General features: G+C 59.2%; 2 protein-coding genes across 3 annotated transcripts in view; both read left to right on the top strand.

The window, feature by feature from the left end:
• CORO7 (coronin 7) overlaps positions 1 to 11,073 on the top strand; it is a 53,874-nt gene extending 42,801 nt beyond the window's left edge. The window contains exons 10-28 of the mRNA XM_045542461.1: positions 3,187 to 3,241; positions 3,741 to 3,798; positions 3,877 to 4,022; positions 4,109 to 4,201; positions 4,383 to 4,526; positions 4,994 to 5,120; positions 5,548 to 5,723; positions 6,239 to 6,347; positions 6,430 to 6,516; positions 6,594 to 6,736; positions 6,810 to 6,914; positions 6,997 to 7,082; positions 7,846 to 7,987; positions 8,084 to 8,173; positions 8,797 to 8,913; positions 9,180 to 9,315; positions 9,676 to 9,767; positions 10,229 to 10,315; positions 10,438 to 11,073. Coding sequence (XP_045398417.1) covers positions 3,187 to 3,241; positions 3,741 to 3,798; positions 3,877 to 4,022; positions 4,109 to 4,201; positions 4,383 to 4,526; positions 4,994 to 5,120; positions 5,548 to 5,723; positions 6,239 to 6,347; positions 6,430 to 6,516; positions 6,594 to 6,736; positions 6,810 to 6,914; positions 6,997 to 7,082; positions 7,846 to 7,987; positions 8,084 to 8,173; positions 8,797 to 8,913; positions 9,180 to 9,315; positions 9,676 to 9,767; positions 10,229 to 10,315; positions 10,438 to 10,443 — 1,999 coding nt within the window. The 3' untranslated portion in view covers positions 10,444 to 11,073. The remainder of the gene's footprint in view (positions 1 to 3,186; positions 3,242 to 3,740; positions 3,799 to 3,876; positions 4,023 to 4,108; positions 4,202 to 4,382; positions 4,527 to 4,993; positions 5,121 to 5,547; positions 5,724 to 6,238; positions 6,348 to 6,429; positions 6,517 to 6,593; positions 6,737 to 6,809; positions 6,915 to 6,996; positions 7,083 to 7,845; positions 7,988 to 8,083; positions 8,174 to 8,796; positions 8,914 to 9,179; positions 9,316 to 9,675; positions 9,768 to 10,228; positions 10,316 to 10,437) is intronic.
• A 2,388-nt stretch (positions 11,074 to 13,461) lies between these two features.
• PAM16 (presequence translocase associated motor 16) lies at positions 13,462 to 20,319 on the top strand. 2 transcript variants are annotated; one of them, XM_045542467.1, is made up of 6 exons: positions 13,462 to 13,580; positions 18,188 to 18,272; positions 19,107 to 19,243; positions 19,600 to 19,665; positions 19,841 to 19,936; positions 20,164 to 20,319. In XM_045542467.1, the coding sequence occupies exons 1-5, from the start codon at positions 13,578 to 13,580 to the stop codon at positions 19,907 to 19,909; spliced, it is 360 nt and encodes a 119-aa protein (XP_045398423.1). In that variant the 5' UTR covers positions 13,462 to 13,577; the 3' UTR covers positions 19,910 to 19,936; positions 20,164 to 20,319. The 2 variants fall into 2 exon arrangements, with proteins under 2 accessions (XP_045398423.1, XP_045398422.1); XM_045542466.1 differs by lacking the exon at positions 19,841 to 19,936.
• The last annotated feature ends 227 nt before the right edge of the window (positions 20,320 to 20,546 follow it).

Here is a 20,546-nt window from a genome sequence, read left to right as displayed (position 1 = left end):
GGGGCCAGGAAGGGGGGTCCCAGAGCTTCCAGCCTGGCTTTCCCCAAGAAACACGACTTTCTGACTACTCTTGCCTCTCGCTTCTGTGGCCAGTTCTCAAAGGTGGAGAGACCCCACCTGCCTAATGTGTCCATCCCTCCTCGATCCTGTGCCCTGGGCTCACATAGGTCCCATCCACCGAGAGGCTCAAGGGCTGCTTCTAGGGGACCCTCCCCAATCTGCCCAACCCTTCTACCACCCCCTTAGAACCGGGTTACCAGCAGCCTCCATGGAGGGTGGGGACTAGGGAGTGTGGGTTAGGTCCAAGGGTCCTAACTGCCTAGCGTGCACGATAAGGACAGACAGGGGACCTGGACTGCTTTGGATCAGGGGCAATGACATGCTGTCTGGGTTGGTGGGAAGGGACCTGAAGTGGGAGAGAGGCTGGAGGGGAGAGCCAGGGAGGGGTTGGTGGCTGCTGTGCCTAGCCAGCACACCCTTGGAGCTGTCACTTCGAGCTGATTGCAGGAGTACTGGGAGAGTTGGCAGGGATAACCAGGAGCTGGAAGCCCCCTCACACCACCCAATTGGTACCACAGTTGTTCTCTACTTCCGGGGCCTGGGCTGAAGGCTGGGGGCAGATCTGGGCTCTGGACCTTCTGTGATCTTCGGTCTGGGCAGGCCCCTGGACTGGGTCAGGATCAGAGCCCTTCCCCCAAGCCATAGCAGGAGAAGTGCCACCACCAGCTCTCACCACCACTGGCCCTCTGCCAGGCCGGGCTCGTGCCCAGTGTTCTGGACCCAGACCCAGTTTGGCTCTCTTAAAGAGGCCTGGGGTCAGACCTGTGCCAGCTATTGGCCAACCCTTGGGACTGGGTGCCATGACCCCATTCCCTTGCCCTGCCGTGGCGGGCAGGATGCTCCTGCCTGGCAGAGCTGCCCATATGGCTCTGCCTGAGGCGAGGAAGACTGGCCTGACCTGTCGGAGGAGCCAGCCCTGCCCTCCCTGGCTTCCTGCCCCCTCAACCCCCAGCGCCTGAGTCAGTGGGCCGGCTGGCTGGGGCTGATGGGGCAGGGTGAGGGAGGCTGGCCAGGCCGGGCCTCTTCAGGAGGCCGGTTCAGAGCACAGGTAAGCCATCAGTGCCATGATGGAAGCCGCAGGCCTGTTCTGCAGTTCCCACCAAGGCGACAGGGGGCCACAGGAGCCCCTGCCCAGCACACCTACTTTCAGCCTCTGCCCAGAGGTGCACCTGCTCCTGCTCCTCCTGTCCTGTCCCCATGTAGCAGCCAGTGTGACTCCTGCACAGCGCCAATCTGTTCTATCCTCCTTTGCTTAAAACATACCATTAGCTTTTTGTTGCTTGACTGCTGAAGGCAGAACTCACCTCTCCCGCACCAGGCCCCTTTCCATGTAGCTTCTGCCCTTCCCGGCCCAGCCTCAGCCCCTTACCTCACTGCCCGAGCTACCAGGCGCATCGTCCTTCTCGTTCTTCAAACAGGCCCTGTACCCACCTGCCACAGGACTTTTGCACGTGCTGCTCTCGCTTTGGAACTCTCTCCCTGTGACATGTTTGATTTCTCCATAACCTTGGGGCTGCAGAGAGTACCCCATCCCTCAAGATGCTGGGCCAAGTCCCCTGCCCCCCACTTCATGTCCTCAGAGAACCTTTCCTTCATATATTTGTCTGTGGGATTATGTCTGCCTCTAGCATCGGGCTGTGATCAACTTCAGGACAGGGGTGGGGTCTGTCACATTCATCTCTGGCCATACCTGCAGGTCCAGCCATGGGCCGGGCACGGAACAGTTCATCAAAGGAATGAATGACTGTGAATGAATGAATGAGTGAGTGAAAGCCCTGTTAGAGCTACTGAAGGGATCATCCTTCTGGCCCTCTTCTGGGAGCCAGCGTTGGTGTGGAGGGCACCTCAGGTCACGCAGTACCTTTGTCCCCCACCCACCCCCTCCACCGCAGCAGGCAGTGGTCAGGCTAAGCTGAAAAGGGCAGTGCTGAGTCGGGCTCACCGGCCACCAGGGTAATTAGGGGCCTGTGTTACTCACAGGTGACCGGCCCAGGGCACTCCAGGAAGTTGTGGAGACACTTGGGGCCCCACCCAGCCTCCCAGCCCACTGTGGCTCCTGGCAGGTTGGGGAGGTGGGCAGGAAGACGTGGGGGGCAGATGGCTGGGAGGGGATAGGGTGGGGGTGGGGCTGGGCCCTTTGTTTCCTGGGTGAGGGATAGAGGCAGCCGCCACAGCTGGGTGACCTCTGACCGCCAGGACCACAGTGGGGATGGGGTTCTGTTTGAGGGTGTCGGCATCAGGGTGGGGGTCCAGGCCTGCGGGTTGCCAGGGACAAGAAGCCAAGGCCGGGAGCAAGAAACAGAATGAGGTACCCGTCAGAGTTCTTCTGGGCACTCCCACTTCCCCGGAAGCTGGAAGGCAGCTCTTAGATGGCTGGGGCTGAAAAGAGGCCTCCTCAGGGCCTGGGAAGGGCCGTGTGAATCCCTGGGCAGTGACAGGCAGTGGCCAAGGCTGAGATGGGCAGACAGTGGCAGGGCCTTGGGGGCTCCCAGCCTGCCCTCTATATTCCTAGCTCCCACCCTTCCTGCTGTGGCCCCACCTGTGGCACAGAGAAGGCATGGGAGGACCGTGCCAGCTGCTCAGCCTGCGCCATAGCCCTGCGGAGGCAGGGGGCCTGGCAGCCGAAGGGCCCCTTCTCTTGGGCACTTGGCTCCGGTTCAGGCTGAGGGGTTTCAAAGTCAACATGGGGGGTTCTTGAGTTTCTAAGATATCGCTGAGGCCCAAGGAGCGTGGGATAACTGAATAGATGCCCCAAGAACATGGTGCAGATCTGGATAGGCAGCACTGGGCCTGGTGGGGGCCTCCCTGGTTCTGGCAGTGACCCCGTCACCTTCCCCAGCAATGCTGGCCCAGTACCCAGGCCCAGCATGAGACCTGGAGTGACGCAGGTGCCCAGGTGGAGGCCCCTGGGGAGGAGCTGCTGGGCTGTGGGTGTGTGCCCGGCCTGGGCCTGTGGGCGGCACAGGGAGAGGAGATGGAGAGTCCTGGTGACCAGGCTGGATGTGGTGGGAGGGGCTGAGAGCTCCTGGGCACTGGGGCACCTGTCTGGAGCTTCTGCCTGGGTCACGGGGCTTGCAGCCCTCCCACTGTCCCTCACCTGCCATCACCGCCTGGCCCTCTCCCCAGGTCTCTGGTGCCCCTGCTGGACCCGGACTCCAGGCTGCTGGTGCTGGCCGGAAAGGTGAGGCAGAGCTGGAGACCACCCACATCCACCGCCCAGAGTGCAGCCCCCGGGCAGCTGCCCTTACTTGCTGTGCCCCTGAGAGAGGAGGAAGTAGAACAGGGCAGCCCAGGCTGCTGCCCGGGCCCCACTGTGGCCGGGAGAGCAGCCTCCTGCCAGGGCCTCTGCATCTTTACTGGCGGAGCCGAGGTGACTGCGACCCCCCCTGGAACGTTGGCTTCCTGGGAGCAGGCAGAGAACAGAGCAGCGTTAGCACACAGGCGGCACTCCATAAATGCTGACACATAGCCTGGTTCTCACCCCAAGGCCCGGTGGTGCTGAGCAAGTGAGGTGAAGCGTACCTGGGGCTCAGCTCAGCACGTGGAAGCCTCCGCGGACTTCCGCTGGGTCCTGTCGCTCAGGTCCTGGAGGAGGGTTGGGGGCAGCTAGGGCCAGACCTGGGCCACCCAGGCCGCCAGGGCTCGGGCAGCGAGTGGAGCTCAGGCTGGGCCTGTTTCAGGGCGAGAGGCAGCTGTACTGCTACGAGGTGGCCCCGCAGCAGCCAGCACTGAGCCCAGGTAGGCCTCGCCCACTCCCGCCCCTCCCCGGCCCTCCCCCTGCCCACCCTGCCTGTCCCCCTGTGATGTCCTCAACAGTGACCCAGTGTGTCCTGGAAAGTGTGCTGCGGGGGGCAGCCCTTGTGCCCCGGCGGGCGCTGGCTGTCATGGGCTGCGAGGTGCTTCGCGTCCTGCAGCTGAGTGACACAGCCATCATACCCGTCAGCTACCATGTGCCCCGCAAGGTGAGGCGGCCTGGGAGGGAGCAGGGGGCAAGGGCCTGGGGTATGGGGGCCCAGGCCTCACTGGCCACCTGCCTGTCTGCCACCAGGCTGTGGAGTTTCACGAGGACCTGTTCCCAGACACCACGGGCTGTGTGCCTGCCTGCGACTCCCACACCTGGTGGGCTGGGAGCAGCCAGCAGGTAGGCCAAGGTCTGGCACTCCTGGCCTCTACTAGCCCTGGCGTCCCCAGTCTGGCAATGCACCAGCTCAGCTGGGGCTACCTGTGTCCCCATCCCTGCCCTGTCCATCCTCTACCCCGGGGCTTCCTCCCGACCTGGTGGCTTGTGCCCCCCACGGCCTCAGCTGCCAGCCTCCCCGCAGGTACAGAAGGTCAGCCTCAACCCCGCCTGCCGGCCCTGGCCCAGCTTCACGTCTTGCCTGGTGCCCCCCGCGGAGCCCCCCACTGACAGAGCCCAGCCTCGGGAGCCACCCGTGGGTGACGCAGACCCGAGCACAGACCCCAGCGTGAGTACCAGGGCTGCCCCCGCCTCCCGTGGACACTGCGGTGTTCTCCTGCCCAGCCGCCTTGGTAACAGAGACAGAAAACACATGCGGCGTCAGAAAGGAATTTAACAGTGTTTTCTAAATTGAGCAGACACCTAAAAAGCAAGACTTCTCACATACAAAGCTAGATTTTTGGCTCCTCTTGAAATGCTGGCAGATCTACCCCGCGGGGCACACCCTCCCGCAAGGCTGGGAGCCAGCCCTGCCGCCTGCTGTCCCCAGGGTCTGAAGTTCAGCTGGCCTCCCCATCTGTGTCCCACCCCTCCCACCCATCGCCTTCCCCCAGCGGGGGCTCGTGCCTGCCAAGTGTCCTGTAGCCCCGAGGGGACGCAGAGTGATGGCCCTGGAGTCACCCAGCATCTCCTTGTCCCCTCGTGCCTCGGTCAGCATGCCCAGGGTCCTGCCCCCTGACCCACACTTCCCCCCAGGAGGGCTTCTCCTCGCCGCCCAGCTCGCTGACCTCGCCCTCCACGCCCTCCAGCCTGGGGCCCTCGCGCTCCAGCACCAGTGGCATCGGGACCAGCCCTAGCCAGCGGTCTCTGCAGAGCCTGCTGGGTAAGTGGGTCGGACGGGGAGCTCACCCCATTACCATGGGAGTTGCCTCAACCCCGTCACCCTCCTCTGTGCCCTCAGCCCCACCTTGTCCCACTCTGAGCGGAGGCCTCACACAGGGTACCCCCACTCACCCAGACTCGTGGCTCCAGCAGGGTCACCTGCCCTGGGGGCTGGAGTGAGGATGCAGATCCTCACCTGCAAAATGGGAGGGCGCTGGGACCACTGGTTTCCCAGCAGCTCCCTGGAGCCCGAGGGTTCCACCACGGTCCCAGCGGGGAGCAAGGGTCTGGTGCCCAGGCATGATTCCCAGGCCCGTGCTGCGCACCGGTCACCCGCCCATGGTGGGGGGCTCCGGAAGCCAGGCCTCAGTGCAGGGCGCGCCGGCACGGCGTCCTCACACAAGGCTTCCTGTTCCTGCCACCTCCAGGCCCCAGTTCCAAGTTCCGCCACACTCAGGGCACCGTTCTGCACCGAGACAGCCACATCACCAACCTCAAGGGACTCAACCTCACCACACCCGGCGAGAGTGACGGCTTCTGTGCCAATCAGCTGTGTGTGGCTGTGCCCCTGCTCAGCAGCGGTGGGCAGGTGGCAGTGCTTGAGGTGAGGGCTGCCACCCTGCCAGGGCTGCCCTCCGCTCCCTGCAGGCAGTCAGGGTGCTGAGGGCATTAGCCACTCACACCAGCTCACTTAGTGCAAACTGTGTGTCAGGCCCCTGCCCAGCCTGTCCTGTAATCCTCCCGGCTGCCCCACACAGATGTGCCACTCTTATCCCCATTTTACAGATGAGGGTGAAGAGGCACAGAGAGTTTTAGTGACCTGCCCAGGTCACACAGCTGTGTAAGTGGTGGAGCTGGGATTCAAACCCAGACCACCTGAGCCGCAAGCCTGAGCTCCTCCCACCAGTCCACGCTGCCACCCCCTCACTTTCCGGGGCCTCGTGGTTGGCACTTGGGCTCAGAGCAGAAGGCGGCTAAGACAGAGAGCTTTGGCCACATGGCGGTGGGGGCATCTGCTGCAGAGGGTGGGGGCCCAGGTGCGCTGCTTGCCCTGCATCCCCTGGAACTGGCTGTCCTGCCTGGCACTGATGGGCTGCTGGGTGGGGGCACCTCCTGCAGCTGCGGAAGCCTGGCCGCCTGCCCGACACAGCGCTGCCCACGCTGCAGAACGGGGCAGCTGTGACTGATCTGGCCTGGGACCCCTTTGACACCCACCGCCTTGCTGTGGGTAAGGAGGCTGGACATCCGGCTTGAGGGAGGGTCCTAGGTCCTGAATGGGCCCAGCAGTGATGAGCTGTTGCTCTCTGCAGCTGGCGAGGACGCCAGGATCCGACTGTGGCGGGTGCCCCCAGAGGGCCTGGAGGAGGTGCTTACCATGCCTGAGGCTGTACTCACAGGTCAGCTGGGCTGGGATGGGGACGTGGGTGGGCAGTGGCTCCTGAGGGCTCGCTGTCACCCCACACCTCTCCCCTAGGCCACACAGAGAAGATCTATTCCCTGCGTTTCCACCCACTGGCAGCCGATGTGCTGGCCTCCTCTTCCTACGACCTCACCGTTCGCATCTGGGACCTTCAGGCTGGAGCCGAGCGGCTGAAGCTGCAGGGCCACCAGGACCAGGTAGGATAGCTGCAGAGGCAGGGGCCCAGCCATGCGGTGCAAGGCTGTCTCTCATGTCATCTCCTGTCCCCAGATCTTTGGCCTGGCCTGGAGTCCCGATGGGCAGCAGCTGGCCACCATCTGCAAGGATGGGTGTGTGCGGGTCTATGATCCCCGGCGTGGCCCTGAGCCCCTGCAGGTGAGTGAGTATGGGCTGGGGGTGTCCCTCAGACCCTGTTCGGGGGGGCCCTGGCTGGGCTTCATGAAATATATCTCAACAGGAAGGCCCAGGGCCTGAGGGGGGCCGTGGAGCCCGCATCGTCTGGGTGTGTGATGGTCGCTGTCTGCTGGTGTCTGGCTTTGACAGGTGAGGACTCAGAGACTGCCATTCCCAGGCTCTAGCAGCCACCCGTGTTCTCTTCCCCAAAGACACGTACACCTTTCAGGCTTGCAGAAGCTGTCCCTGCCCCTGGGTGGTTGAGTGGGTAGATGGACGGATGAATGAGAAGATGAGTGGGTAGATGGATGGATGGGGATGTAGATGGATGAGTGGAGGGAGGAGTGGGTGGGTGGATGCGTGGGAAGGGAGAGAGGCAATGGGGGACCCAGAGGGACGAGAGCCAGGCCCTGCTACAAGGAGCCCATGCCTGAAGTGGCCCAGGTGAGGCACAGGAAACAGAACCAGGCCAGCTGGAGAGGCCTGAGAGATGGGCATCTGGTGCTTTGTGGGGGACCAGGCAGGACCCCCCAAGAGAGCTGTCATCTAAGCTGGGTCACAAAAGGGCTGCTGAGCAGAGACCCAGAGGAGAGGGCAGGCGGGTCTGGGTGGAAAGGCCAGGAGGCTGCCCAGCCTGGCTGGAGCAGAGAGCAAGAGGCAGGACGTGGGGAGAGAGCCAGACTCAGAAGTCACAGCGGCCCGGGATGGAGCCATGGCCGGGACTGTGCTGAGGAGGGGCTGGGGCAGAGGGGGAGGTGGGGACACTGCTGCCCGAGGCCAGGCTGGTAGTGCTGAGGGCCAGCCTGGGCCTCTCCTACAGCCCAGAGAAGGGTAGGGGACGTGTTGGAGTCTCTGCCCTGCCCTCACCTCTCCAGCTCTAAGGATCTGCTTCTGCATCGACTCTCCCTTGTAGCCGAAGTGAGCGCCAGCTACTCCTGTACGCGGCTGATGCCCTGGCGAGCGGTCCCTTAGCAGTGCTGGGCCTCGATGTGGCCCCCTCAACCCTGCTGCCCAGCTACGACCCAGACACCGGCCTGGTGCTCCTTACCGGCAAGGTGGGCTGGGCGGGGGGGTGGGCGGCGGCAGGTGACAGGAGGTGGGGATTGAGGCTGGTGTAGCTGGACCGCCATCACCCGCCTCCACCTCCTCAGGGTGACACCCGGGTGTTCCTCTACGAGCTGCTCCCCGAGGCCCCTTTCTTCCTGGAGTGCAACAGCTTCACGTCTCCTGACCCCCACAAGGTGAGGCCACCTCATCCCAGGCCCAGATGGGACCACGGGCTTCCCCGCCCCCTTGTGGCCATGTGGAGCAGTGCGGGGGCCTGTGGGGCGGTGGGCCGGCCTCCCGGTCTGGGGCTGGTGGTGACATTCTCTAGGAATTTTGAGAGTAGTTGTTGTACTAACCATTATTAATAAACTATAATAAAAGTTAAACTGTATGAACCCACAATATGAATCTACAAATAAATACAGTAAAATCCAACGTAATAAATCCTTAGTTTACCACTTCCTACTTATTTTATCAGATTTTACTATTATTTGTGCTGTCATTGTTATGCACATCTGTTGGATCCGTATGGTGGCAATGTCATGTGATGCGTTATTGTACATCTCTTCCTAACAGTATGCTCAGTGAGTTGAGTTGGTCACTTGAAATCGGCCATGGCTGGAGGTTTTTCTCTGAAAATAGGCAAATGCTACAAATCAAGGCTTTTCCCTCCAGAAAGCCAGTCGTTCAATGTCACTAGCACGTCACTGTGCAGGGACAGGCCGTGGTCCTGGTGGTCCTAAGTGAGGAATGCTGGCACCCTGGGGATACTGTGAGCTCTGGGCCCAGCTCCAGCTCTGACCCCTCGATTCCACAGGGCTTCGTCCTCCTGCCTAAGACAGAGTGTGACGTGCGGGAAGTGGAGTTTGCCCGGTGCCTGCGGCTGCGCCAGACCTCCCTGGAGCCCGTGGCCTTCCGGCTGCCCCGAGTCAGGGTGAGGTTGGGAGCCAAGGACTCCAGTGCCCAGCCCCTTCCCAGCACCTGTCGGGGCTTTGGGTCCTGTGTGGCCCTGCCCCCAAACTGCCCCACTCATCATTTGCTGGGGCACCTACCCCCTTATTCTGCTGAGACTCTGAAACTCATGGAAACCCCAGACTGGGGGGAGGGTCCCAGGTCTTGCCGTGTCCCTCTCCTGAAAGACACCAGTGTGCCCGGGGCCTCTGGTCAATGTCTCAAGATAGCGCCTTCCTCCCCTTGCAGAAAGAGTTCTTCCAGGATGACGTGTTCCCAGACACAGCCATGAGCTGGGAGCCGGTGCTCAGTGCTGAGGCCTGGCTGCAAGGCGCTAACGGACGGCCTCGTCTTCTCAGCCTGCAGCCGCCTGACATGACCCCAGGTGGACTGAGGGGCTGGGTTGGGGGAGGCAGCAGGGGCGTGGGGGGTGGAAAAGGAGGCAGCAAGCCCAAGTCTAGTCTCCGTTCCTGCTGGCAAGCAGAGACCCTTGGCACTCCCAGGGATGCGGTAGCTGTATCCACACTGTCTCTGAGTCCCTGGAGGGCAAGTCCCCACCCCTGACACACACACACACACACATGCACACACGGGCACACATGCCCTGGTACCCACGGGAGGCCTTGTGAACAGAGGCTTCAGTGGCTGTTAATGCCACTTCTTGGCACCACAGAATCCCCTAGGGCCTGGCACAAAGGAGTCCCAACCCAGGGACTCTCTGATGCCTGTCCTTGGCCTGCCCTAGTGAGCCAAGCCCCCCGTGAGGCCCCTGCCCGGCGGGTCCCATCCTCAGCACAGTACCTGGAAGAGAAGTCAGACCAGCAAAAGAAGGAAGAGGTAGGCACAGGAGGGATCTGGCTGCGCCATCGTCCCTCAGGTCTCTGGCCCCTACCTGGATGGGGAGAACAGCCGCATGTCACACCCTCCACGCCAGAGCTCGGTGGGGCACACGAAGCCAGGGAGGGCAGGGAGAGCCCACCCTGCCCAGGCTGAATCCAGCCAAAGCTGGAGGTTTTGGACCCAAGTGCTTTTGGACCCTGGAGTACATTTGAGTGTTTGAGGCAATATGTGGAAACAGTAGCACCTGTATCTGGTACCACGTCACAGTCTATCTGACTCTCCTGTCACTGTCTTTGTGTCTTTTTCAATGAAAACCCATCAACTTTGTCAGGGCTCTAATTAAAATGGCTCTTTTCACAACATTGCTGGGGTTAAAACCCAGGGTGGGGGGGGGGCTGATGTTCTTGGAGCCAGAGAGCTGTATTCCCTTTCCAACACTTCGCTTGCCGCCTTTGCAGCTGCTGAACGCCATGGTGGCAAAGTTAGGGAACCGGGAGGACCCGCTCCCCCAGGATTCCTTCGAAGGTGTGGACGAGGACGAGTGGGTAAGTGGCGAGCAGCCTGGCTTCCCCAAAGGCAGCACCACCCCTCCCGCATACACTGAGACTCCTGCCACCTCCCTCCCCCAGCCCTCCTGACTCCCTGCCGCTCTGTTTTATCACCCCAGGACTAGCCTGCCTGCCAGCCGCCTCTGGCCCTGCCTGCCACTGCCACCTCCCAGGTGCTCCTACACACCTCACATCTCATCCTCAAATTGGAAGATGCCTCTAGGCCTAGCACCCCTCATCCCAGGAGCCCTGGCTTCCCGTGGGTCCAGGGCACCTGCACAGCCGCTGGGCCCACTGTTGCTCCTATGGATCACCCGACATCCACTTTCTCTGGATCTGGCTGCTGCTTCTCAGCTACCTGCTAGCATGTGCAGCCAGGAGTGTGGGGGCATGGGGTGGTCGATAGCATGTCCCTGGCAGGCGCTGGGCTCCCTGTCTCCCTTGCCCTCTCCCCTGTCCTGGGCTGGTCCCAGCCTGGGCTGGCTTCGTCCAGCACCTTCAGTTACTGCACATCGCTCCATCTTGCCTGCTGCCTCAGTTCTGGTCAAGAGCCTTAGGGGCTGGTCCCCCACCAGGCTGTTTGGAGCAGCACCAGCCTCAGGGACCTGGGACCCGTTGCCTTGCTCCCCAGGCTTGCAGCCAGGAGAAGGGGACATCACAGAGTTGGTGGTCCAATAAGGGGGGTGTTGAGCTCCACAGGGACTGGCCCACACATATCCTGGATGTTCTCAGCAATTAAACTTTTCTAAGCTGGCCACTCTTGTGCTGTGTGATCACTGGGCGGGCTGAGAAAGGGAAGGGGACAGGGACAGGCATGTGTGTGGCCCTGGAGTCCCTCCATCCCAGCCTCACTCTGCTCCAAAGGCCTGCTCAGCTGCGTGCTGCTGGGAGTCATGCACCCCCACACAGGTTCCGGGTGGCAGCTGCTGCAGTGGATGGGGAAGAGCTTCAGCGTGTCGCAGCCTGTTATGCCAGACTGTATGCAGGTGAGCAAGCAGGGAGTGTGGAGAGAGCTGTAAAGAAGGCAAATTGTGTGAAAGGCAGTGACTGGAATGCGGGGAAGTAGGGTATTCAGGGGTCTGAGAAGATGACATTCAAGCCGAGAAGGAAAACCTGAAGGTCTGGGGAAAGCTGTGAGAAGAACATTTCAGACTAGAGGAAGGACAGCGTGGCACAGAGGGGAAGCATTCAGAGAGTTGGGGGAAAAGGAAGAAGGGCAGTGGCCCAGCACTTAGCCTGAGGCATCTGCTGCTTGCCTGCCATGTGCCCGACCCCCATCCAGGTGCTTGATGTCTGCGACTGGAAAAAAGAGAAAAAGTCCTGCCCACTGGGAATCCACATTCTAGTGGGAGGGAACGGATTATAAATAATAAATGTAAAAATAAAGGAATTATGTAATATGGTAGCAGGTGATAAGACCTTTGGGAAAAAAACAGAGGGGAATGAGAATGGAGAGAGAAGCTAGTCACAAAAGGTCGCACATTGTACTATTGAAATGTCCAGAACAGGTAATTCCATAGGGACAGAAAGGAGGAGAGGTTGCTGGGGTGGGGGAGGGGGAATGGGGACTGTTGGAACTAGACAGTGGGGGTGGTTGCACAGCTGTGAATACAGTGCTAAAAGGCACTGAATTGTGCACTTTAAAAAGGTGAATTGTATGGCATGTGAATTATATCTGAATAAAACTGTTAATTTAAGAAAAGGCTAGGGCCGGGCACGGTGGCTCACACCTGTAATCCTAGCACTCTGGGAGGCCGAGGCGGGTGGATCGCTCAAGGTCAGGAGTTCGAGACCAGCCTGAGCAAGAGCGAGACCCCGTCTCTACTAAAAATAGAAAGAAATTATCTGGCCAACTAAAATATATATAGAAAAAAACTAGCCGGGCATGGTGGCGCATGCCTGTAGTCCCAGCTACTGGGGAGGCTGAGGCAGTAGGATCGCTTAAGCCCAGGAGTTTGAGGTTGCTGTGAGCTAGGCTGATGCCATGGCACTCACTCTAGTCAGGGCAACAAAGCGACACTCTATCTCAAAAAAAAAAAAAAAAAAAGAAAAAGAAAGAAAAGGCCAGGCTTGGTGGTTGGCATCTGTAATCCCAGCACTTTGGGAGGCTGCAGCAGAGGATTGCTTGAGGCTGAGAGTTCAAGACTAGCCTGAGCAACAAAGCAAGACCCCGTCTCCACAAAAATTTAAAAAAAATTTTTTTAAAGTTGGGCATGGTGGTGTGGTATGCACCTGTAGTCCCCGCTACTCAGGAGGCTGAGGCAGGAGGATGACTTGAGCCCAGGAGTTCAAGGTTGCAGTAGCCTCTGATCGTACCACTGCACTCCAGCCTGGGCGACGGAGTGAGAACCTATCCCCCCACAAAAAAGAAAGAAAATGGAAGGCAAGTCACAGCGTTGGTAAGGGGCCCAGGGGGACCTCGTTGAGAAGGTGACATTTGTTTTTTGTTTTCTTTTTTTGAGACAGAGTCTCGCTCTGTTGCCCGGGCTAGAGTGCCGTGGCGTCAGCCTAGCTCACAGCAACCTCAAACTCCTGGGCTGAAGCGATCCTCCTGCCTCAGCCTCCCAAGTAGCTGGGACTACAGGCATGCACCACCATGCCCGGCTAATTTTTTCTATATATATTTTTAGTTTGCCAGATAATTTCTTTCTATTTTTAGTAGAGATGGGGGTCTCGCTCTTGGTCAAGCTGGTCTCAAACTCCTGACCTTGAGCGATCCGCCTGCCTTGGCCTTCCAGAGTGCTAGGATTACAGGCATGAGCCACCAGGCCCGGCCGAGAAGGTGACATTTGAGCACAGGTTTGAAGGAGGGCATGAGCTTCCCAGACAGAAGGCATCTGCAATGAAACCTATGTAGAAGTTTGCTGTTTTCTTAAATAGTCCTGAGAATTTGGCATCCTACTCCGCATTATGTTCATTTCTTATGTTTTAGTCCCAAATATTTTGGCAAACTCAAGGGCAGAATTCGCCCGTCGTTCCTGGCACCAGGATAAGCTCGCGGGCCAGAGAGTGCCAGCGTCGCCCCCGCGCCGTCCTCGGGCTGCAGCGGCCGTCCCCACTCAGTGTCAAGCCCCGCCCCGACTCCGCCCCACAGAGGATACGTAACCGCTATCGCCCCGCCCCCGGAACAGAGACGACGCGCATGCCCAGCGCGGCCTCGCGCACGCGCTCTCTGCAGCCTCCCTTGACCTCTGACCTGCCGGCCGCCCTTGATCCGCGGCCTCGGGGCCAGGAAGCGGAGCCCCGAGGCAGAGCTGCCATGGTGAGGCCCGAGTGGGGCGCCGCTAGGGGAGGGGAGACGGAGTCAGAGCCGGGGCCGGGGCCGGGGCGGGGTCGGGGCAGCGGGCTCCGGGCCGGGCTGAGGGCGCCGTGCGTGCCCGGTGGGAAGCAGGGTCTGGGGGCGTCACACCTGCGGGACTGAGGCCGGCGGGGGCGGCGGCCTCCGGATCAGGGAAAGCCGCCTGGCTGGGAGGCAGGGCGGGCTTCGCTGGGCGGAAGAAGCCCAGTAGGTGCCAGGCCATGAGCTGAGGCTTTGTGTAGATTCTCCCACTGAATTCTTTTGAAGCCATGTTGTCATTGTCCTCATTTTACAGATAAGGAACCTGAAGCTCAGAGAATTTGATTTTCTTCCAGGGTCATGTGTCCCACAGTGTCAGGGACCTCTTTTGAGCCCAGCTTTTCCCGTGTCCCAAGAATGCACATTTACCAACACATTGTTCCTGTCTTGTGTTGGCCGCTGCCATTTATTGAGGACCTATGATGAGCCCTCGCTGAACTGGGTCCTTAGCATGTGTTACCTCATTTAACTCTGAGCCACTCTCAAAGCTGAATAAAATGTAGCTCTGGAGGAGTTTGTGTCCTAGAGGAGACAGCAGGCGAATCCATAAAATAAGACAGTGTGACGCATATTAATAGGAAAAGAAAGTGTTATAGGAAGGTATACATGAGAGGAGCCTGGCAATGTTTCACAGGGGGGCTGGGAGTGGTGTGACAGGCTAAGTCCTGAAGGATGTTGGGTTTTGACAGAGTATCACGGTAGGAGGGAGGGTATTCAAGGTGGAGAAACTTGGAGCAGCAGCAAAGACATTGTGGAGTGAAGTATGAGGGCCGATCTAGAAGAAGGTGTGGCTTCAGCCTGGAGAGGTGTAAGGGGGAGAGAAAACCCAAGAAATAAATTGAGACCAGACAGAGCTGTGAATGCCAAGCTGGAGAGTGGACTGCATTTGCAGGCGGTGGTGGTGAACTGTGTGTGTTTTGTTCTTCAGCAGAGAAGTTAGGAGACATTTGGAAACCTGTCTGGGGACATAGAGTTCATGAGACTCTGGCTTGGCTGAAGCAGAGCTGAGGGTGGTCAAGTCTCATTCATTCAAATGTGTATTGGGCACTTGCTGCACCAGCCACTGGCCAGGCCTCCCAGGAATACCGGGGCAAATGCTACGGCTGTGGTCCTGACCCTCCTCCTGGCTAGTAGTGCTGCCAGCAGGTGCCTGCAGGGGCCTTGGGTGACTAGAGTCCCCTTCCTATCTCCGTGCGTCCATGAGAAGGGGCTGGGTCTCAGTGGCGGTGTGCTCACCAACCCGAGAGCCGGGAGCTATGCCTGGAAGGAACATTGCACAGGGATCCCCTCTTGGTGCATGTGACACGAGTCAAGATAAGCCCCATTCCTGAGTGCCCCCCACAGTGTTGTCTGTTGTCCCTCGCCCCAGATGCAGGACTTTGGTCCTGCCTTGGGCCACATTGCTCCCTGATGAGAAAGTGTGTATGTGCTGCCCACCGTGGGTCCCAGGTCTGAGTCCTACAGCTCCACCCTGGGACCTCTGCTGTCTGAGAACTTCAGGCCTGAAGTTGGATGCCATGTCATCTGGTTGCTTCAGGCCCCAGTGTCAGTCAGTGGACAATGGGATGTTTTGGGGCCTTCTGGGAGGGGCCTCAGCTAGTGGCTGTTTTGATCACCTGTGGTAGCTGCAGCTGGCAGAGCTGTGCTCCCCGTGTATACTCAGCTCTGAGCTCAGCCTGACCCATAGCCGGTACTCAGGGAACGTTTGGCTACTGAATAGGTGGATGAGAGGCTTGGCTGCACCGCCTGAGCACTAGACCATTCACCTCCAAGCAGGGTCTGGTCCAGAAGTAAATGCAGCTATTGAGTTCCTCCTCTGGGCCTGGCGCTGTCTGTTCGCTTGGTTTTATTTGCGTTGCCCCCTGGGGCTCGTAGCCCTCCAAGGAGAGTATTCTCTCCATTTTGCAGTTAAGAAAAGAGGTTCAGAGAGGTTGAATAATTTGTTCAGGTCCACACAGCTGTCGAAAAACAAAGCTAGGACTCCAGTCTGTGTCCGCGTTGTTCTCATTCTTCTTCCTTGCTGCTTCCCAGCTCCTGGGGGAACGTAGTATGCCGTTTTGCAGCCTTCACCCCTGAGGAATCACAGGGCCTGTATCAAATGAGCTGCTGTGTTGGAAGAAGCTTTGTTACTCCGTAGCTCCTGGTCATTGTCAAGTTTTGTGAAACCAAGAATATAATAAATGAAAACCCACATTTATGGAGCACCTACTGTGTCATTAGGCTCTGTGCCAGGCACTTTACAGGCGTTATTTAATCCCTACAACAGCTGTATTGGTGGCCACATTTTATGGGTGGAGAAACTGAGGCTCAAGGGGCTTGAGAATTTGTCGAGGGTCACACAGCTCCCAAAGGTGATCCCAAAGCCTGCTGGTGTGACCATTACACCACACCGCCTCTTCTGGGAGGCGCCTCCCACAGGAACCTTGGTGGCCTCAACTAGCCGTCCGGGCAGCTCCTTAGGCGGCTGGGGTAGCTACTGAACCTGCAGGTCAGCCCACTTCCCTGCAGCTCCGGGCAGCCAGAGGTAAAGACCCCCCACTGCTTTGGTTGGAAGTGTGTAGGGGTGGTTGGGGGAGCTCCCCCGTCACAACCTCAGTTCTTAGTGTTCCTTATTTAGCGACAGTCATCGGCCTCGGCAGAAAAGTAAACAAATGATTGCAAGGCAAGTGATGGCAGCAGACGGTGGGAGGGGTGTTCCAGTCTGAGGGAGCCCTCTGGAGTCATCTACTGGCCTGTCGGCTTCCATCCTTCAGGTGGGACCAGCATTCCATCTCAGAGCCTCCCTTTCCACGTGGGAGTGGCTATAGGCAAGGTGGGGAGAAGTCGGGTGAGACACCGGGTGGGCAGGTGCATGCATGCGTTGTTCCTCCTCACACCTGCAGCGCAGCTGGCTGCGGCCGCCCCTGGCTTTGATCACAGGAGGGTCTTCCCTGGGTTCCGCTTTCCAGAGCTTATGAAAATTCCACCTGCTTGTGAAATCCAAACCCACTTCTGTTCAGTCCCCTCATGGCCCATAATCACATCCCGCCTGTGAGGAACGAACAGATCCTTGGAGGCTGAGCACGGTCAGTTCTGGGGTCTGGAATCTACTGGAATCTGACAGGCCCCTGTTTGGCCTGTGGGTTGGGTTCTTGGTGCTTGTCGCCTGCTCGGTCTCCCTCCCTCCAACCCCCGGGGTCCTGCGCAGCGCAGCCTTGGGTTTCCCGCCTGCGTCCTGCACGCACTTGCCGCGTGTCCTTGGGCCAGTCGCTAACCTCTTGAGTTGTCAGGATTAAGTGGCACAGTAAATAGAATGTGTTTGGCACAGTGCCTGGCACACGGACTCAGTTGATACTTGTTGACTGAGAGGAATTCTAACTATAGGAAACTACAAAGACAGGGAATGTCACTGGCTGTGCTGTGTGAGCACTGTCAACCATTCTTCCAGCGTCCTCCCGCACCTGCGTTTCTGCCACTTCACATGCCTGCCGTCCTTTTTCTATGCGCTACGTATAATGTCCTTGTTTCACAGTAAGATCTGTGTGTTTTCCAGTGTCTTCGCCTTCCTGTCTCCTCTCCGGCCGGCCTCGGCTACTGGCTGCTCCTGGGAGATCCTTATACTTTCTCTCCCAGCTCTGGCTCAGCTCAGAAATGCCCGATATTTCTATCGTATTCTACCCGCTCTTCAAAACTCAGCCCGGGAGAAATACCCTCTTCTCCCAGAGTCTCCACCTCATGCCTGAGTCTCCCTCGGTGGATTCTCCACACTCTGGGCGCGTCTTACTGAGACTCCCTGCGTGCCTCTGTGGCGTGTGGAGTCGCACCACAGTCGCAGGGTTTGCGTCACCTCGCTGCGCTGCAGCTGGTCTCCCTGCCAGGCCGTGTGGGTGTGTGGCCGACTCTGATGACAGAGACCAGGTTCTGCGTGTCTCTGTACTCTGCTGGCAGAGTAGTCTCAGGAAGTGGATGAGCGAGTGAACCACTGGCTGAAGAAACGAACTAGGCCTACTCTGTGTAGTCACTTGGTCCATAGCGTGTTTGTCTAAGTACCCACCTGGTGGGCGTTTAGCTCCTTGAAGGTGGAGACTGTTGCTTTAGCCTCTTCAGTGAATTTGTGGTGTTGAATGGGATGGACTAAAAAAAAAAAAAAAAATCGCAGGACTTGAATAGTGTTGGGAGAATTAGGATGGATCCCCCGCTCCTAACATAAAGGTTGGACCAGACGATCTTGGAAGCACAGGAGGCGCCATCATTGGCCCTGGGATCGAGAGAGAGAGTTAGTGGCAGCTCTGGGTCTGTCTCTGTGTCCTGGCTTCCAGGCCACAGTGCTTCTCTCTGAAGCTGGTGGCTTCTGTCCCCTGTGTCAGCTGAGTATCTGAAGCCACCTGGTGCAGCTTTTGTCAGGGTGCTTTGGAGGAGGCCTGTGGCTGCAGCTCTGTGCGTCATCACCTCAGCTCTCCAGCGACCTTGACACTTTGCAGTTGTTTCCAGGGTCCCCTCTCTGAGGACCCTGAGAATGCGGCCTGCTAACCAGGTGCCTGCTTTGTCCACAGGCCAAGTACCTGGCCCAGATCATTGTGATGGGGGTGCAGGTGGTGGGCAGGGCCTTCGCCCGGGCCTTGCGGCAGGAGTTTGCAGGTAAGCCAGGACCCCTGTCTCCCCTGCCGGGCTGGGAGCTCCTGCCCAGGCTGGATTGTCCCCGCAACTGGGCGCTCAGGCTTGCTGGCTGCGAATGCAGGGATCCCCTCGGGCTGGGGTTCTGCCACTTGGGTAGCCTGGTGCACTTTCCTGTAATGGGGGTGGTGCCAACTTTGGGACATTCCTACATGAGGGAGACGTTTATCTTCAGTGCTGCCTAGTTAGTGTGAGCAGCCTGGCAAGAGTCAGCAAACTGGCCCACCTGGCCACCTGTTTTTGTAAATAAAGTTTTATTGGAACACAGCCCTCCCCAACCCCTTTTAGGCAGAGTTGCGTAATTCCAACACAGACTCACTGGCCTGTAAAACCTAAGATATTTACCATCTGACCCTTTAAGAAAATGTTTACTGGCTCCTGACTTTAGGAGTCACTGAAAGGGAAGTGGTCGCCCACTCAGCCGGCTCTGGTGGTCCCAGCAGAGCCATTGCCACCTCTCCATGCCCGCAGCTTCACTCTAGTCCCCACCATGGCCTAAAGCTCCCCCGGGATGGGGGGAGCAGAGGGACAGGGTCATCTCCTCATCTCGGTGGGGATCAGGAGTGAGGTTTGATGGTCGGACCCTGCCCTTGTCTTCCTGTGGGCCGTGTCTGTCCTCACTTTCCCACCCACCCCCAACTCCCTAAAAAAGAAACCACTTCTGGGGAAGAGACATTTCCTGGCGGCTTCTGTCCCTCTTCTCCTGTGCCACCTGGCAGGGGTGAGCCACCCACTTGGATGGCCCAGGGGGAGCTGTGGTCTGCCGAGGGCTGAGCGATCACCCCTGTGTCTGCACAGCCAGCCGCGCAGCAGCTGATGCCCGGGGACGCGCTGGACACCAGTCTGCAGCCGCGTCCAACCTCTCCGGCCTCAGCCTCCAGGAGGCACAGCAGATTCTCAACGTCTCCAAGCTGAGCCCCGAGGAGGTCCAGAAGGTGAGGCCACCAGACCATCCCCAGACATGCCTTGCCTAGACTGGTCAGAAGTTGGGGGTTTGGGGAGTATGGCGGTGGGGGGGGCAGGTACAGAGGCTCTGGCCACAGCCAGCTCAGACTCTGACTTGGGGGAGCCACTGTTGCTTGTTTTGGGCCCGAAGCAGGGCAGTCGTGGAGACAGTGTTTGCTGCCAACAGCTGAGCCCACTGTCACCGGCACTGTCCACAGCTCTGCCCCTCAGTGGTCACGCAGCTTCCTGTGCTGCACACATGGTTCTCGGGGTGGAGGGGCGGAGCTCTGCAGCCTCCCCTGTCTCCAGCCCAGTCTGCAAGCCCTCTCACCTGTCCTCTCCGCAGAACTACGAACACTTATTTAAGGTGAATGATAAATCCGTGGGTGGTTCCTTCTACCTGCAGTCAAAGGTGAGTGGTCTTTGATTCTGGGAGGGGGATAAGCCACAGGAATCAAGCTCCCAGCCGCCTCTCACTCGAGGTCCCTCGTTTCCAGGCAGGGGGGCTGGCATTAAGGGAGTGGCAGGTAGGAAAGTGTGCAGGGAGGGCCCCCTGAACTGCCTGCCACTCCTTCTGGCTGCCTTAGCTCCAGCGGGCCCAGCCAGTCAGGCTGTGTCATCCTGGACCGCGGCCCTCCCAGCAGCTGGGACTTTGAAGCAGCAGGAGCACCAGCTGGTGATATGTGAGAACTGGCCCTCTGGCACATGCACGGTGCATCAGCTCAGCCCCCCAGGCCACCCCTTTCACCCTGGGGCTCTGCTAAAGGAGTCATCACATCCACCCAGGGCTCTCCAGGCAGGAAATCAGCTTGGCCTTGGCCCTGGGCTGGGAAGAGGCCTGTTGTGGGCTGGCAGGGGGCGCCAGGCGGAGGCTCCTGCGGCCTGATTATCTGTGCCCCCCCCACCTCAGGTGGTCCGAGCGAAGGAGCGCCTGGATGAGGAACTCAGAATCCAGGCCCAGGAGGACAGAGAGAAAGGGCGGACACCCAAGACGTGACTGCTCAGCTCCCCCCGTGCTACCCCGCCACCTCTAATTTATAGCTCAGTAATAAATGTCTTTTCTGCATTTCTGCGTGCACGTAGGTTCCAGAGGGCAGGCTGCTCTTCCTGCCAGTTGTAGAGCTGTGCGTGCTGCGGGCAGGGGAGGCAACAGCCTCTGACAGCCCAGAGAGGCCGGGGTGGCTGAGGTTGGCAGCGAGCCGGGCCCGGCCAAGTTCTGTGACGCACCGGATGCAGCGGCTCCTGCTTCTGCAGCGCCCGCGCCAGCACCAGCACCGGGCTCCCTTCGGGGGC

Source organism: Lemur catta, chromosome 2 (genome assembly GCF_020740605.2).
Source record: "Lemur catta isolate mLemCat1 chromosome 2, mLemCat1.pri, whole genome shotgun sequence".
Lineage (NCBI taxonomy): Eukaryota > Metazoa > Chordata > Mammalia > Primates > Lemuridae > Lemur > Lemur catta.
Note: the sequence above shows the minus strand (reverse complement) of the source record. Positions and strands in the feature narration are given on the sequence as shown.